Genomic DNA, 17,989 nt, shown 5'->3' with positions numbered 1-17,989 from the left:
ATCCCCCTCCCCCGCCAAACAATCATGGCACTAGGCTAAGTTATTCTATACATAGTTGGGGTTTTTAAGCTTCCCGTTCCCACTGTCTAACTTAACTGACAGCACATTAGGGACACACACTGTGACATTGTTTCCCCCATGGCTGGAGCTGGTGCCAAGGCCAGGCCTAGTGAGTCTCATGGGTCATGAGCTGACACCTTCACTATTACTGTCCATCAGATGGAGTTGCTTAGCAACCGTGGATGGTTCTCAAGCTGTATGCATGTTCCCTTTAAGTAACAGTGGGGTGTGAGTTGTGCATGGAGCCAGTGTTGGCTTAGAAAGCAGGCATGGAAACCAGATCTTTTTCACTGGGATAATGACCATGTGTCACTGTGCCTGGAGCTGTCCTTTACTATCTATGTCAGAGTGTTTATTTTTACAGGATCCAATTTAAGGTATGAAATCAAACAGAAATCCTAAACTTGGGGAAATCTAATCCCTAAAAAAGGGGCCTTATCTTCAGGGGGGAGGGGAGAAGCTTGTAGTGAGAAGCAGGCATGGGCTCCCTCCCCCACCCTTCTCTTCCTTCCTCCATCCCTCTTCTTCCTCCTCTTCCTTTTTGAGCAGGTCTCCCTTGGCACAAGTTGGTTTTGAACTCACTATATAGCCGAGCCTAACCACAGGCCATAGATCCCGCTGCCCCTATATCCTAAGATCTGGGATTTTAAGAGGGCATCACCATGCCCAGCAAGTCTGTCTTTTTCTCCTTGGTGGTGGGGGTGGAACCCAAGGCTTCCTTTGTTCTAGGTGAATGTGTCACTATAGAGATATAGCACCAGCTCATTAAACAAACAAACAAACAAACATGACATGTTTTAAAAATTTTTAGCCAAACAGGATATTTCTCACTCCCCCAAAACCAGGCTTTTCCCCCGGTCGGCTCCGTTACCTAGGAACATGTATAAGCTTTATGGTGATACACAGAGCAGAAAACATAGCATGAGCCTAATTCTAAAACGTATACATGGCTGGAGGAAGATCAGAGGGGATATATTAAAACCCAAGTGGCGATTATCTCTCTGGGTAATGAACATTAAAATAATACCTTCCTCTGCTTCTAATTTTCTTTACAATAACCATGAGGGTTATAATAACCAGAAAGGAAATGTTAGACCCAAAATTAGAGGCAGTTTTTAAAAAAATTCCACACCATTCCATTTTCTCTCAGCCTTCACTGATTTTTACAACAAATTGATTTTCTAGTAAATTTACGATCATGTAACCAGGGCCACACTCCACACTCTGATTCTAAAGCACCTTCATTGTCCCCAAGAAGAGACCCTTGCGCTAATTCTCTAGTACCCACTGCTGGCCCCGGGCAATTGCCAGCCTACTTTCTTATGATCCATCCCAGACATTTCACATAAGTTAAATAGGTAGTATGCAATCTTAAAAGTTATTTCATATGCATGTTTTTTTTATAAGCATGCATGTCTGTGCACCACATGCATGCAATATCTGTGGAGGCCAGAAGAGGGCGTTAGATTTCCCCAAACTGGAGTTACAGAGGGCTGTGAGCTGCCATGTTGGTGCGGGGAACTTGTGAAGTCCTCTGCAAGAGCAGCCGGTGCTCTTAACTGCTGAAGCATCTCTCCAGCCAGTATGTGACCTTCTTCGAGTCTTATTTTTCGTAATGTTGTGTTTCTGAGGCTCATCCATGTCGAAGCCTATTCCAGCACATTGCCTTTTTGATGGCGGAATCATACGCCACTATGTGGATAAACCACACGGTGTCTGTGCTCACTGCTGATGGGTGTTTGGGGTTTTCGGTTTTAGCCTGTTACAGACAAGTCTGCTGTCAGCATTTGCATGCAAGAGACCAGATTTACACATGGGGGCAGGATCCCTAGTGTATGAGACCCCGAATGCATCTCTTTTAGATGAACAGGGAACCTGGGTTGGTTGGGTGGGCTGGTTTCATGGATACAGAATAAAACCAGGTGTGGAGTGCACACCTATGACCTCAGCATTCAGGAAGTGGAGACGGTAGGACCAGAAGTTCAGGGACATCCTCAGCTCCATAGCAAATTCAGGGTCAGATAGGCTACATGAATCTCAAACCAGGTGTGGAGTGCACACCTATGACCCCGGCATTCAGGAAGTGGAGATGGTAGGACCAGAAGTTCAGGGACATCCTCAGCTCCATAGCAAATTCAGGGTCAGATAGGCTACATGAATCTCAACACACACACACACACACACACACACACACACACACACACACACACGCCCAACAATGTCCGGATCACACAAATGCTCCCAGAAGCTAGCTCCGAGAAGTGCCGGGAAGTAGTGAGTTGTCCTAGTCACTGGTTCCACATCTGCCTAGACCTGGTTTGAAAGGTAGGTTCCTGGGAAATCATGAATTAATGTGCTTTTACATGGCAGACATCTCCCTGATATTCCCTCCCACACTCAAGGGAATAATCAACCACCCCGAACAGAATACTTTCATTCAGTTTTTAAAGCAAAGAAATTAAACGGGACGGGTACGAGGTGAGGCTGTTTGTGTGGAAACTGTGGACTGCGAGGCTGTACTGGTGAGGCCTCCAGGCCCCTCAGAACTCACATCATCACGTGGACCTGAAGAGACAGGGTTTCACATCTGCCCTGCTGGGTTTTCAAGGGCTTGAGACTATCACTCACATTGATAATCTCAATTATCCTATGGATCTTATCATTTCAATATTATTATTAGTCAATCATATTAATATTGATAGAAGTATTCATTTGTATCAATGAACTATTGACAGGAAGCGGAGGAGGCTAGAGACATGGGGAAGAATGGCCCGCAGTGAGTGTTGCTACCAAGCTCTGCAAGTCGCCAAGGAGGACGGGCAGAGGGGTGATGCGAAGATGCCGCGAGCTGAGCTGGTGCACACAGGCGTGGCTGACAGCATTTTCACATTGCAATCAGTTTCTTTGCTGTAAAAATGAATGAAAATATTTTATTCAGGGTAGTTGGTTATTAAGTGTGGGAGTGCCCCGCTGGCTTACTCCTACCCAACTAGCCAATGGTATGCCCCTGATGATGCTGACTCAAAAGGAGGTGTTTTTCTGATTTCTTTCCAGATGGGCTTGGGGGCTCGTTATTTCCTGAGAAAAATGCTCAGCTCATTCCCAGGGTGGTCACAGACAGCATCTCCATCCTTGAAGACCTTACAATGATGAGTTAGAAAAACCATTCAAGGAGTGCACTTAAATCTCCTAGGCTGCATTCTGGGTGATCAGTTTCTGGTTCTTCTTTTAGTGTGTGTGCTTCTGTGTGTCTGTCTGGGCGTCCCTCCTCAGGAGCCATTTATCTTGTCTTCTGAGACAAGGTCTCTCAGTAGGACTTTGGACTCTTTGATTGGGCTGGACTGGCCAGCCAGAGAGCCCCAGGGATTCTCCTGTCTCCGCCCACCTTCCCTAGCTGTTCTAGTGGCGCCTCTTTTGTTCTGTCAAAACACTCTGACTAAAGCAATTTAATGTCTCCAGTTCCAAGCCACAGGAGTCACTGGCACAGGCCGTCACCGGAACAGACCATTGCCGTGGAAAGTCAAGGCAGCAGGGATTTTGGGTGGCCGGTCACTTCATGCCCATACTCAAGAGCAGAGAGAATGGATGTGTGTAAGCTTCCTTTGCTCTCACAGGGTCCAGAACCCAAACCCAGGGATTTGTGCAACCCACAAGAGGTGTGTCTTTCTACCTCAACTAATGTAATCAAAACGAACCCCCACAGGCATGCCCAGGGGCCGTCCTGATCTAGAAAATTCCTCATGGTGATCCTAGATCATGTCAAACTGACAAAGCTAACGACTGTAGCTGTGCTGGGATTCTAAGCACACACATGCCTGGACTTTTTACATGGGTGTTGGGGGATCGAAATCATGATCTTAGGCTCATGCTTCTTCAACTGAGCCATTCCCCGGTCCCGGACTTCTCTTTTGTTATGACAACCTGGCAGGCTGTCAGCATTGGCTTCATGACATAGGTGGGAAAACAGGCAGAGAGACCTTCAGTCCCTTTGGTCTCACAGATGCAGTCACAGGGCTGAAATGAGGGGCTGGCACCACCTGGGGAGCTGGAGGGGAGAGCTAACTCGACGCAGCTCCGGCCACTCCTCCTCCATCACCTGACCTCAAGAGTCACTTTACCGAGTCATTTTTCTCAGTGACAAAACTGCACCCAGCAATTCCAGCCTGATTGATACTTCCCTGTGCTTTGGCAGCTCGAAGGCTGATGACTGGGGCTGGTGTTTGCTTTTCTCACTTGCTTCACACAGCAGCCGCAATAAGGGGGCGCTAAGTTGGCTTAATTGGGGTACCATCGTAACCGATGACCTGGTTTTATCCATATCAATATCTTTTAGGTGGAGTCAACCAGAATAATCTTTGGGGTGAGTTACCCCCACATAGTCTCAGGCTGATCGAAAAGGAAATGACGGCAGACGTAGGTCTGTTTTGGAGTTCCGGTTCCCTCTGACCCAGGGTTTGGGCTCTTGTTCAGCAGTGCCGAAACCATTCCACCCCACAGCTAGATTTTCCTTCAGTCCACTTTGGAACCAGTCCCATCTTCAGTTGTCCATCACAGGGGACTGAGGGGAATGACAGACTGGGATGGGATGTAGCTTAGCCTATGAAAACCAGTATCTTGGTCAAGTCCACTTTAATTTAGAGCCATTAAGCACACCTGTGTTGGTTCATCTTCTTGGCAACTGTTTTTGTTAGGGTTACTATTGCTGTGATGAAACACCATGACCTGAGTAGGGGAGGAAAGGGTTTATTCAGCTTATATGTCCACAGTGCTATTTATCATCAGAGGAAGCTGGGACAGGAACTCAAACATCAGGATCTCGGAGGCAGGAGCTGATGCAGAGGCCTTGGAGGGATGCTGCTGACTGGCTTGCTCCTCATGGCTTGCTCGGCCTGCTTTCTTATAGCACCCAGGACCACCAGCCCAGGGGTGGCACCACCCACCATGGGCTGGGCCCTCCCTTACTGATCACTAATTAAGGAAGTGCCTTACAGCTGGATCTCATGGAGGCATTTACTCAACTGAGGTTTCCTTCTCTCAGATGAGTCAAGTCAAGTGGATATAAAACTAGCCGGCATAGTTTTATATCACACCATATTTCTCATGGATGGGCTGAAACATCCTTTATACAAGTTGCTGGGTCATGAGGCGGGCTCATGAAGTCCTTATTCCCCCAGATAGAAATCGATGGAAAACAGGACCTTTCTTGATGACCATAGGAAGACTGCAGAGGTGACAAGAGCTTCCTGTTTCATGTTGCCCACCATTAGGAAGATCTAAGTGGGATATTTACCTTCTCCACACAGCATTGGTGCAAAGCAGGGACATTTGGCTCTGTTGGAGCCTAATGCTCTGTTTCAGGACCCCGTCTCTGGGGCCAGAGAGACAGACTTTTTGGTGAAGCATGTGCCACACAAGTATGAGGACCTGAATTCATGTCCCCTGGAGCTATGTGAAAAGCCAGGCATGGTGGCTCTACTCTTAGCTCCAGGAGAGGAGAGACTGGATGATCCTTGGGGTTTGTGACTCAGCTAGTTTTGCTGACTCGGTGAGATCCAGTTTCAAGGAGGACTGTCTAACGAAAGTGAGGTGGAGGGGCTAAACCTTGACAATTTCCAAATGGGGGTGTGACAGGTGTGGCTCCCAGGGAGGAAGTAGGGGGCCAGTCTGGCAGAACCTGAACAGGACCTGATAGCCCAGGGTACAGCAACCCTCCTCTACGAATACTCCAATGGGATTCTAGACCTTTCTTGAGAAATTGCTCATGGCAGTTCTTGGTACACAGGAGACCCCAATGCTAACACCAGACCTTCTTGGAGGTGACCCGAGCAGCAAGTCCATCATCCCAGGACTCGGTCTTTGTTCACTGTGACTGCTCTGGCCTGTGTCTTCACATATCCTACAGGACAGCATTTGACTCATTTCTGAACACTCTCTCTCCGGCTCAGTACCTTCCTTCGCAGTTATGATTCATCCCTTCCTAAGTCCTGGCAGTAACTCTGTGCTGCTGAAGTCTTTCCCCAATGTTTCTGTGCTCTGAAGGCACCATCTTAACCTTTCCAGAAAATCTGAATCACATAAGACAAGTGACAATAGTCATCTCTGAAGACAAAATGCTTGCCAACATGAAAGGTCTGGTTTAGCAAAACAAAAGCACATTGGTTATATGGAAACGATCTGTTTGGGTAATTTGAGACTCATTAAAATGGGTAACAGGGGCCGGAGAAGCGCTGAGTGCTAATAGGGCTTGCTTGCTGCTCTTCCTGAGGACCTGAGTTCAGTTGCTGACACCTATGCCAGGAGGCTCACAACAGCTCCAGGGAGTCTGGTGCCCTCTGCTGGCCACCATAGGTACCTGCACTCATGTGCACATCACTACTGTCTACCTCCCCACATGGACAGATAATTAAAAATAATTTTTTAACTAGATAACGGTTTAAGAAGAAAGGCATACAGTTCTCCTCAAACCATCTTTCCTCTCAGCACCATCCATATCATAAAGAAGCAGGATGCGGGGGAGACTATCTGTGTGAGCTCTGAAGCTGGCAGCTCAAAGGTCGGCTTCCAGGGCTAGTCAGTGTTTTTATATAACTCCACTCAGACTCCACAGTTCTAGCTAAGACATACTTAAGAGAAAACACTCTAGTCCTGCCGTAGTCATTCCGACCTGGAGCCGCAGAGCTATGTGGACCGTGCTGCGTTAGACCGCAAAGGGCTAGCTCCTCTTTCTGTCTTCTCTACAGAACAGGCCTGTTAGAGGACTGTCCCTCCCTGGTGCTGAGGGAGAGGGTAAGGTGGTTTGCTCTGTCACCATGGGTTACTCCCCTTCTTATGCCTGTGCACATTTGCATGTGTGTGCACACCTGTGTGTGGGCCCATGGTTGCTCTCGGGAGCCTTCCTCAATCACCTTCTCCCTTCGTCTTTGAGGCAAGCTTTCTCATCCAAACCCAGAACCCGCTGACGTGACAACTCTTGATGGCTAGCCATCTTGTTCAAGGATCCTGTTTCTGTTTTCTTATAGCACCCAGGACCACCAGCCCAGGGGTGGCTCCACCCACGATGGGCTGGGCCGTCTTCCTTTGATCACGAGTTGAAAAAATGCCTTACAGCTGGATCTCATAGAGACGTTTACTCAATGGAGGCTCCTCTCTCTGTGATAACTCCAGCATGTGTCAGGTTGACACAAAACCAGCCAGTACAGTGGATTACAGGCAGGTCAGCATCCCCACTGGGCTTATACGTGGATTCTGGAGATCCAGACTCCAGTCCGATTGATTAGCAGCACATTCACTATTCCGCCACCTCCCGGCCTCCTCGTGCATTCTAAAAACTCTCATTGAGACAGACCAGCTCACGTATTGTAAATGTAAGTTGGAAGGCTGTTCACTCGGCCACGCAGTCTGCAAAGCGACGTGATTAGACTCACCTGCCTGCCATCCTGATCTACACTGGACACACAGCACGTGATGCTTCTTTGTTTTTGTTTTTTGAGACCGTGTTTTTCTGGGTAGCCCTGGCTGTCCTGGACTCGCTTTGTAGACCAGGCTAACTTCAAACTCACAGAGTTCTATTAACGTCTGCCTCTGGAGCACTGAAGGCGTGCACCACCCAGCCCGTCCCGTGATGCTTTTTAAAATGCAGTCTTTCACTCAATGCCGTCATTGTGCAACTCATTCTGTTCCTGTGAGTAGGTGCGGGCTAGTCACTCACTCACTGTTTTTATACACGCTTCTGTGAGAATGAGAAACAGGTTTTTCTACTTTACCAGCTGTGTGGGAAAATCCTCTATCTTCTCAGGATGTGCGTATGTGTGTGTCATACGTGTATATATGTGTTATATGTGTGTGTGCACGTATGTGCACACGCCATAGTGGCCTGGAGGTCAGAGGAGGACTGTGAGTTGCTTCTTTCCACTTGGGTTCTGGTACAGAACTCGGGTCCAGCTTAGGGGCCAGTGCCTCTGCCCCCCCCCCCCAGCTATTTCTGAAGCACTGATCTATCTTTCTTTGTGGTTAGTATTTTGTATTTATTTTTTTATTTCTTTTTCAAAATATCTTTGGTTAAAGTAAAGACATGGATTTATTCATACATTTTTTTTTTTTTTATAAATGACATTTTATTCCACTTTCCTGTTTAGAGTTAATGCCTGTCTGTGGCTTAAGAAGGTGAGGGGATGTGTTATTTAACCCAGCACTATTTACTGAACAGGCCCTATGGCTGTCTTTATTGCCGATGTTATAATCAGGAACCCAGCATTTGTGGCTGATCAGATTTGAGTCTGGAATGCTCCCCGTGGCTCTGATGTTTAAACATCTGGCCTACAGTTGTATTGTGTTTTGGGAGGTGGTGCAGACTTTGGGACACGAGGCCTAGCAGGTTGAAATAGGTCACCAGGACCTTTGAAGGCCAGACCACCTCAGGCTGGGGCCTGCATTTCTTTCCTGAGCTATACTGTGTGGAGAAGGCGTTATGACATGGTTCTGTGGGGAAGCCATGCCACACTCCAGGCATTCTCCGCCATGCTGGGCTGTGTGCTCAGAACCCTGAGCCCACATAAGCTGCCCCTCCCTTAAACCGCTTCTGCCAGCCAATCTGATCAAAGAAGTCACACGATGCCCCGTGCTCGCTGCTGCTCTGGACATTATTTCACCAACCAGTTTATTCCTTTGTGCAAATATCACAGAGTTTCAACCTCTTCCATTTACCAACAGGTCTGGAGGCACATGGTACAAGGCTTCCAGTTTATTCTCAGGATTGCCTCGGCGACTTTTAGCTCCCCGAGTTTCCACACGCACTCTGCAGTCAGAATATGTCGATTTTTCCACCTCCCAGGAACTGGGATTATGTTCGGCATTGTGCCTCAGTCCTTATGTGAGTTTAGAAATGACGGACGTTTCAGTAGCCCCAAATCATCCAGTCCATAAACATGGTATACCTCCCCTCTCCTGTAGACGGAAGGGTAGGCCGCTGGATTCTATCCAGAGTAGCTGCATCTCCCAGAAAGCCGATACTCAGCTGCTCTGGATGCCAGGTGGCAGTAAGCAAAGCACAGACTCCACAGCCACCATGTTCTCAGAGACCAGCACAACCCTTGCTAAGAGAAAAAACTTCTCCCAGCTTTCCCTGTTACACCAGCCTGTGGGCACCTTGGCATTTTTAACACTAGGTGGCGCTCTGCAACCAATTTTGTGCCGACTTCTAGGATTAGGTGGGGGAGGTGGGCATGGGGGGGAGAGAGAGAGAGAGAGAGAGAGAGAGAGAGAGAGAGAGAGAGAGAGGTGGGTGGGGGAAGAACACAGCAGCTGCCCATTGCTTAGTAAGTCACCCCCAGTAAACTCTTCTCACCCATCATGAAGGACCTGAATGTGCCATTCTTTGAGTCACTGTAGTTCCAGCCTAGTGGCAGATGTTAACTCTACAGCTTTACCCACAAAGCCACACCACAGCTGGCTTCACAAAAAGCGCTTAGGTTTTTAATGTTAGCTTCAGTGTAGAGAAGCTGGACATCTTCCTTTACATTTATATTTTGCTCAGCATTCTGCGAATGCTGAATCTCTTAGAAATCCCATTTCCCGCCAGGCATGGTGGGGCTCATACCTTTAATCCGGAGGCGGAGGCAGGCAGATTCACACAGTTCCAGGGCTACATAGTGACACCCTGTCTCAAGAAATAAAAACTCTACCTTCCTGCGCTTTCCTGTGCTCTGAAAACCTTGTTAAATTCACCGATAGTCTTGGTGAATAGATGAGTTTTATTTCTTTTAATTCCCAAGCCTGATAATCTGTGCGGGTCCCTCCCTGCACCCTGCCCCATTGCTCTGAAGATGACAGGTCTCAGGGAAATGCAAGATGTTGGCTGAAGCAGGAGCAATGTAATGCCTGGGAGCTTAAATCAGATTAAGAACATATTTTAGCTTTATATATATATATATTTAAATTATGAATCAATATGCAACCCTTCTCCCCTTCTTCTCCCCTCCTCTCTCCCTCCCTCCATCCTCTCCCCCTCCCTCTCTCTCTCTGCCCTTCTGTCTACCCCTTATCCACGTGTAATTCTTATGAAATCCAGAAGAGGGTGCTGGATCCCCCTAGAGCTGGAATTACAGGTGAGTGTGAGCCACCTTACCTGGGTGCTGGCAACCAATCAGGGGTCCTCTGCAAGGTCACCAAGAGCTTGAAACTGCTGAGCCATATTTCTAGCCCCTAATATGTATCTGTAATGCCAGTGTTAGGGTAATTTTATCATTTCTGTTGGGATCATTAATATTTTTAGGATTTTAAGCTTTATGCTTGTGAGGTTGATTTGTGATCTTAATTTTTTTTGTAAGACGTTGCCACGTTTTAGCTAAAACACGATCCCATAAAAACAGTTGCTAAGTGTCCCCTCCTTCTCCTTTCCGAAAGAGTTTCTGTGAGATTGGTATTCTTCTGTCTCAAATGTTTGGAAACATGAAGCAACCATCTGCGCCCAGAGCTTGCTTAGTTGGAAGGATTTCAACAAAGAATTTTTCCCCCATAAACATTGGAGTATTTAAGAATATTTGATTTCTTCTTAGGTCATTGAAATGTTTAAATAACTTCTTTGTTCGTTTATTTATGTGTGAATAAGTGTGAAAGCCGCGCTTCCATGCCCTCTCACCATGACCGATTATATCCCTTGAGCCCAAGCAAACCCTTCCTCCCTTCAGTTGCTAGTGTGAGGTATTTCGTCACAGCAACGAGAAACACAGCCGAGGCTATTTTTATTTTTCTGCATGAGCGGAAGGGAAAGTGGAGCTTTGTGAGCGCTGCTTTGAACTTCTCCGGGATCACTCTTCATCGGTTTGAATGTGTCCTGGGAAGTGTTTCCTTCAAGTTCATTCTGTGATGAACCTCATGTCTTCCATCCGTTTCAGGACGTGCCTGATTGTATCTTCAACAGCTGCCCTGGCCAACGTTACACCCTGTCCTGTGACTCGGGTTGCGTGCACACCTGTGTTACTGTTTGGATTAGAGGCGTCCCAAAAGGTGTTTGAACACCTGGTCCCCAGATGGTGGCGCTATTTCGAGAGGTGTTGAACCTATCAAAGATGGAGTCTATGTAGAGGAAGGAGTCTTTCGGGAGTGTGTCCTAGGGATTCCAGCCTGTTTCCAGGCGTTGCTTCCGGTGTGGTGAGATACAGGCACGCGATTGCGCACTTCCAAAGTCATGGAGTTGCCTGTCACCGTGCCTGCTCCGCCATGATGGACCACGCCCACTCAGACAAATTCTTCACTAAGTTGCATCTTGTCAGGTTTGTGCTGAGCGTGATTGGAGAAGAAATGAATACACCCCACTAACATCTCAAGCACCCCGATTCTTCACTCTGTGTGTCATGTGGGTGTTTTTCGGGTCCCATATCATAAATACTGGTTCTGCTGTTAGATCCATGCCTGGCAGAACGGAGCTCAGGAGGTTGATGCATCTCAGTTCTGGAAAGGCCTCTTGATTATTTACTACAGACCCTAAGCTCCGGGCAAGGGTCCTTTCTTTCAGTCCAGCCCTTGAACACGCTGTCTCAAATATCTGCTCTCAAGAGTCTGCCTCTACCTTTGACCATCAGTTTCAAATTCATCCTTCTCCGTAGGCCCAGTGATGTTCTAGGCAGTGGTTCTCAGCCTTCCTAGTCCAGCTCCTCACGTTATGGCAATCCCCGGACCATAAAGCTGTTGGTGTTTCTACTTCATCACTGTAATTTTATGGGTCATAATGTATCTATGTTTTCTGGTGGTCCTAAGTGACCCCTGTGAAAGGGTTGTTTGACTCCCAAAGGGATCCTGACCCTCTGCTGTGTTGGGCTGGAGAGATGGCTCAGCATTTAAGAGCACTGACTGCTCTCCCAGAGGTGCTGAGTTCAAATCCCAGCCACCACATGGTGGTTCACAAACATCTGTTGTGAGATCTGATGCTATAGCGTACTTATATAGAATAAATAAATAAATAAGAAGATTATTAGTTAAAGACTACATATAGGAGTGAATTAGCTGTTTTCTGCCATGAACTTTTCCCAGACAGGTTGAGGTCCCGCCTCCTCTGCAGGGTTGTAGGTGAAGCTGGGTGAGGAGGCCAGGCTTCAGGTGTAACTAGTCATGGTCAAATCTGGCATGGCTCTGGTGTGACTCATGGCCTCAGGTTGTTCAACCCCATGGCTGCAGGAGACACAGCTCTGGAAGAGACACCCATCTCTCTGTTCATCTCCTCTCCCTGGAACCTTCAGGTACCGGGAATGAGAACTTAGATGGATTCCTCTGCTCTCTTATTTCCTGTGAGACCACAGGAGGTTTCTTAACTGTAGTTTGGAAGTCCACCAGATGCTGGCTGGAGAGACAGCTCAGTGGTGAAGAGCACTTGCTGTTCTCTTGAAGAGAGGGCGTGGTCCATAGTGCATTTTAGTTCACAGAACCCACTTTGGGAGTCTAGTTTCAGGGAATCCAACACCCTCTTCTGGCCTCTGTGGGAATCCACATGTATGTGCACGTCCACATTCAATCCTGTGTTGGTATACTTAAATGAAATATTTTAAATATGCAGAAAAGGAAGTCCATAATGAAAAAGCCTCTTAAGTTTTCTGTGTGCCTGTGATGGTTTGTATATACTCGGCCCAGGGAGTAGCACTATTAGAAGGTGTGGCCTTGTTGGAGTGGGTGTGTTACTGTGGATATAGGCTTTAAGACCCTCATCCTAGCTTCCTGGAAGTCAGTATTCTGCTAGCAGCCTTCAGATGAAGATGTAGAACTCTCAGCTCCTCCTGCACCAGGCCTGCCTGGATGCTGCCATGCTCACACCTTGATGATAATGAACTGAACCTCTGAACCTGTAAGCCAGCCCCAGTTAAATGTTGTCCTTATAAGAGTTGCCTTGGTCATGGTATCTGTTCACAGCAGTAAAACCCTAAGACTGTGCCCCTCCCTGGGTAGGGAGATGACTGCCTCTAATCCAGATTTAGATCTTCAAGTCTTTTCACTGTGTTAGGACCAGCTCCTCTCTCTCCTTGTGTCTGCAACTCTGTATAGCAAAGGTTATGGGTATTGTTGGAACTTTCTAGTTTTGCAACTACTTCCAACCTGGCACTTCTTGAAGCCTGGCATTTTATAACTGCCTTTGGGCACATATTCCAGAGTCACTCTTGGTCTGCAGAAAATTAACTTTGGAGATTTAGCTTCCCCGGGCATTAAATGACAAAAATCCTCAGTCTTTCATCCCATCAAATAGCCGACTTTGTAGCAAATTAATAAACACAAGTCCTCACTTCGGATAAAGCTGAGACACCGTTGTTGTGCCAGATAAATTGTTTTTCCCCAGATAAACCTAATACCCAGAGATAAGTCTCCAGCAAGCATCAAGGCAGCCTTGGCTCACAACTCCCTCACAAGACCTTTGCTGGGTATGTCCTTGTTCCCACTCTCCGGGGCTCAGTTTGCCCATCCCTCTCAACAGTTCTGCGAGGTAATTAATTCCAACCGGTTTTCTGCTCACACCTCTGAGGAACATTTCCATCCTCTGGATCTGTGATGGCAGAGTTTGAATTTCCTTATCTCATGAGAGCATTAAGAGAGGGAGGCAAGACCATCCAGGATGTTTTTTCTTGGAGGAGCATCAGCTTTGGCTCTTCTCTTTCTTTACCTGAGCCCAGCCCTGTACAAGTACAGTTAATACTGAGATGCTTTTGGCTTTGTTGGGGGGTCAGGAGGGGTTGGCATCTCCTCCTTCCTTACAGCAATGGAAACTGAGTCACAGAGTTCGACAGGCCCCACAGGTGCCATCTGTGTACCACACTTTGAGAAAACAACAGCGGCCACTCCCTCCCCTGCAGAAAGATGAGCTTTATAGGATGCCCTTAGAAACCAGACAGATATCATGATAGAACTACAGTAAAACTCAGCCTTATAGAAAAATCCCAACAGTGTGAAGGATAGAAAAAGCCAAAGGTACTGTACTTTTGAGCTACACTTTCATACTGGAAAAAAAATGCTAGTCTGGATATTAAATTTTTAAAAATTACATTGGTATGTGTGTGTGTGTGTATGTGCCTGCCCATATATGTGCTTTCCTGTGTGTGTGTGTGTGTGTGTGTGTGTGTTTGTACAGGTCTGGGTGAATATGTATGTGTTTGACTGTGCATGGGAGCATATATGGGTGTGCATGTGTGTGTGTGAGACAGGACTCACGGAAGTTAGACAACTTGCAGAAGTTGTTTTTTCCTTCTATTATGTGCCCTGGGTTTGAACTCAGGTCCCCAGGCTTGGCAGCAAGCACCTTTACCCACCAAGTCATCCCCCCAGCCACTGGATACTTAAAATCCAGAAGTGAAAACATTTTTAAAATTAGTGTGTAGGGTCAGGAGAGGTGGTCCAGTGGTTAAGAGCACTTGCTACTCTTGTAAAGGTCCTGGGTTCAGTTCCCAGCATCCACATGGTGGCTCGAAACCATCCATAATCCTACTTCCAGGGGATCAAACATTTTCTTCTGACCTCTGCAGGAGCTAGGCATGCACATGGTGCACAGAGGTACAAGTAGGCAAAACACTCAGACACATAAATAAATCTAAAACAAAGTTTAAATCAGAATTAATTTCGCAGAAAAATGGGTTTTGTTAGTGTTCAGTGTTGGCATTCAGTTTAGAGCCTGACATTGTGGCAACATGGAGCTGTCCCTTACTGATACCCTTATTTCTGTAGCATGTGACACGGGCTCATTTGTGCCATATGTGTCCTCATGAAGCTGGGTTGGAAGTTCTTAGTTCACACCTTGCTGCTGAGTATGATGGACCTATATAAAAAGCCCATTGTCTTAGTCAGGGTTTTACTGCTATGAACAGACACCATGACCAAAGCAACTCTTATAAGGACAACATTTAATTGGAGCTGGCTTACAGGTTCAGAGGTTCAGTCTGTTACCATCAAGGTGTGAGCATCACAGCATCCAGGCAGGCCTGGTGTAGGAGGAGCTGAGAGTTCTACATCTTCATCTGAAGGCTGCTAGTGGAAGACTGACTTCCAGGCAGCTAGGAGTAGGGTCTTAAGGTCCACGCCCACAGTGACACACCTACTCCAGCAAGGCCACACCATCAAATAGTGCCACTCCCTGGGATCAGCATATACAAGCTATCACACCCATGAAGTCTTGACCTAGGAAGACTCAATACCCAATTTTTCATTCAGAACAGCTTGCTTTACAAAAACCAGGAAGAGATACTTTGTGTGTATTTGATAGAATAGCCATTTCAGTTTAGCCTCAACTCTGATCCTTGCCCCTGAAATAGATGTTGAACTAGGGACACTAATCCAGTCTGAACTGGTATCAGGTGTGTTCAGGCATGCAAATTGTATCCTCTGAGTAAACTTTTAGGGGAAACCCTCTATTTACTGCCTCCTGTGTTTGCGTGATTGGCTGTGGGTATAATTATGATCAGATGCATTATGGGAAAGGACAATGTCTGTTAATAAAGTCTCACATAATCCAAGCCTGTTATTTAAGACAAAAACTACCCACATCCTACCCCTGAACCAACACTCTCTCCCTCTGAATCCTCAAAAGGAAGGCCGAAATAGAACCCGCGGCTCAGGAGTGACTATTGCCCAGAGCCTGTGGCTTTCTCTAGTCTGGCCTGCACCTTTGCTTCTGAAAAAAATTTCTTGCTGTTCTGCCATCTGCACACACTTCTTCAGATCTTAGAGCAAGTCACCAAGAGCTCGGAAACACATGGCCTGACGGATACCTCAGCAACCTTTCACAGAAGACTCCGCCAGTGCTGTACTCCAGATCTCTGTGACGTTTCCGGAACCTGATCCCTTCTCATCTACTTCGGTGACTGGTGCAAGTCACCTATGCCTCCTAAAGACTCCCCTTGTGTCTGCCATTGCCACACAGTCTGGTCCCCAAAGAAGAACAGAGAGTGCCTGAGGTGACACATTCTGCTCGCATGAGTATTTCAGGAAATAGGTTCTAGCTTCTTCACTGCCGTGTTCCCAGAGTCCAGCATGGAGTCTGGCATTGGATACTGAATTCTTAGCTTTTTAAAAAAAGATTTAATTTATATGAGTACACGGCTACTCTCTTCAGACACACCAGAAGAGGGCATCATATGCCATTATAGATGGTTGTGAGCCACCATGCTGTTGCTGGGAATTGAACTCGGGACCTCTGGAAGAGCAGTCAGTGCTCTTAACCAACAAGTCATCTCTCCAGCCCCAAATTCTTAGCTTTCAAAGGAGCCGAATTTTGTTATTATACAGCAACCAGCTGAAAGGATCCAACGTCTTTCCATGGAATTCCATGGGACAAATCTGTGGGGACAATTCAGTTCCAGGGGTCAGTGATAGGCTCTCCTGTTCCATCCCAGAACCTTTGCAGCTGAGGCACAGTGCTGGCGTGGCCTCCTATCCTGGGATCCATCCTTGAGAAAGGACAGTGAGCCTCTGCTCTGACTCCCGGATGGATATATTTACCTTTCCACGAAGACAGAGATTCCCTGGCTTGGGAATGTCACTGACCCCATGTATGTGTAACAATGGCTTATCTGTTCTTACACATGTGCTCCTCTTCAGGAACACCCCACACCCGATTCAGAAGAAACACACACACACACACACACACACACACCAGAAAGTGACACACACACCCCAATAGTCCTTCCCAAGCGACTCACCGCTGTCAATGGCCAGGAAGAGGGCAGTGTACACACTGTTGTGGACGAATGGGGACTCCCGGTCCAACACAGCCGTGGTGTCGACGGTTCCATTGATGGGGTTAATACTCAGCCAGCCTGCTGGGTCCTTGTAAACAGAGTACCTGAGGGGGGAAAACATCCCAAACATTAGATCGAATCCCAGTTCGAGTGAAGAGGTGTGTGCTGAGTGCCAGGCCATGCTTAACCCTCGGACCTTTCTGTTTCAGTTGCTCATTTGTTAGGCCTGCTCTGATCATGCTCTGGGCTTGCCTCCTTTTATGGTAGTGATGACCTCACACAAGGAGGCTCTTAGGGTCTGCCTGGCTTTCACAGAGGCCATAGTTTCTCTTCAGCCACAGGCTCTTCCCTGTCACCCCCTGGTGCACACTTCCTGTAGAGCAAGTGGAGGATGAGCCGTATTGAAGGGACAGACAGGACAAACTGAGGATGAGCCGTATTGAAGGGACAGACAGGACAAACTGACGCTTGGAGCGGTCATTGCCTCTGAACAAGGACAACCCCAGTGAGCCTCACAGAAGTGGTCACACCTGAACCAAGGCAGGAGTGGGCGGAGGTGGCAGGAAAGGAGGGGGTACAGAAAGGGAGAAGGCAAGCAGAGGAGGGAAACCTGGTCAGGGCGGTCACTAGGATGCCATTTCAAAGACAGCATGCGTACTGGCAGCCACGGTCCCTCATCCTGAAACTGCTGCAGAGTCAGGGCTTCTGCGCTGTTGGGGACAGATGGGCAGGGCGGGGGATAGCTCGGTTGATAATATAATTTGACCTTGATTCCCAGAATCCTTGGAAAAAGCCACGCCAGAGTGGAGACATGTTTGTAATCCCAGCTCTAGGGTCACGGAGACAGGAGGATCTCTGGGACTCAAAAGCCAGCCAATCTAGCCTAATCTGTGGGACCTTGGACAGTGGGCCACGATGTCTCAGCGCCCAAGGTTGATCTCTGGTCTTATCTCTCCTGTGATGGCATCGGGGTGTGGCACCATTTAATAATAATAATAATAATAATAATAATAATAATAATAATAACAATAATTTCATAATAATTATATATATAAGAGCAGCCTCCTGTCTCACACCAAGACCTTACATGGCATGGTACAATCCTGCCGGCATAGTGTCTGCCAGCCTGCACGCCAAGCTGGCTGGCCCAGAGATATCAGCTCCCTTCCCTGATAAGGAAACCAAGGCATGGTTTAGAGGGCATGTGTCCGTGCCAAGCCCAGCAG

At 47.4% G+C, this 17,989-nt stretch overlaps 1 protein-coding gene across 1 annotated transcript in view; it reads right to left on the bottom strand.

The window, feature by feature from the left end:
* The window catches only part of CDH13 (cadherin 13), a 961,236-nt gene that overhangs the window by 17,747 nt on the left and 925,500 nt on the right, over nt 1-17,989 (bottom strand). Inside the window, exon 11 of the mRNA XM_080936858.1 lies at nt 16,725-16,867. Within this exon, the coding sequence (XP_080792984.1) occupies nt 16,725-16,867 (143 nt within the window). The remainder of the gene's footprint in view (nt 1-16,724; nt 16,868-17,989) is intronic.

The sequence above is a fragment of the Micromys minutus genome, assembly GCF_963924665.1.
Source record: "Micromys minutus genome assembly, chromosome: 24".
NCBI classification, from domain to species: Eukaryota; Metazoa; Chordata; class Mammalia; order Rodentia; family Muridae; genus Micromys; species Micromys minutus.
The sequence above is the reverse complement of the archived record's forward strand: the minus strand, read 5'-3'. Positions and strand labels throughout refer to the sequence as shown.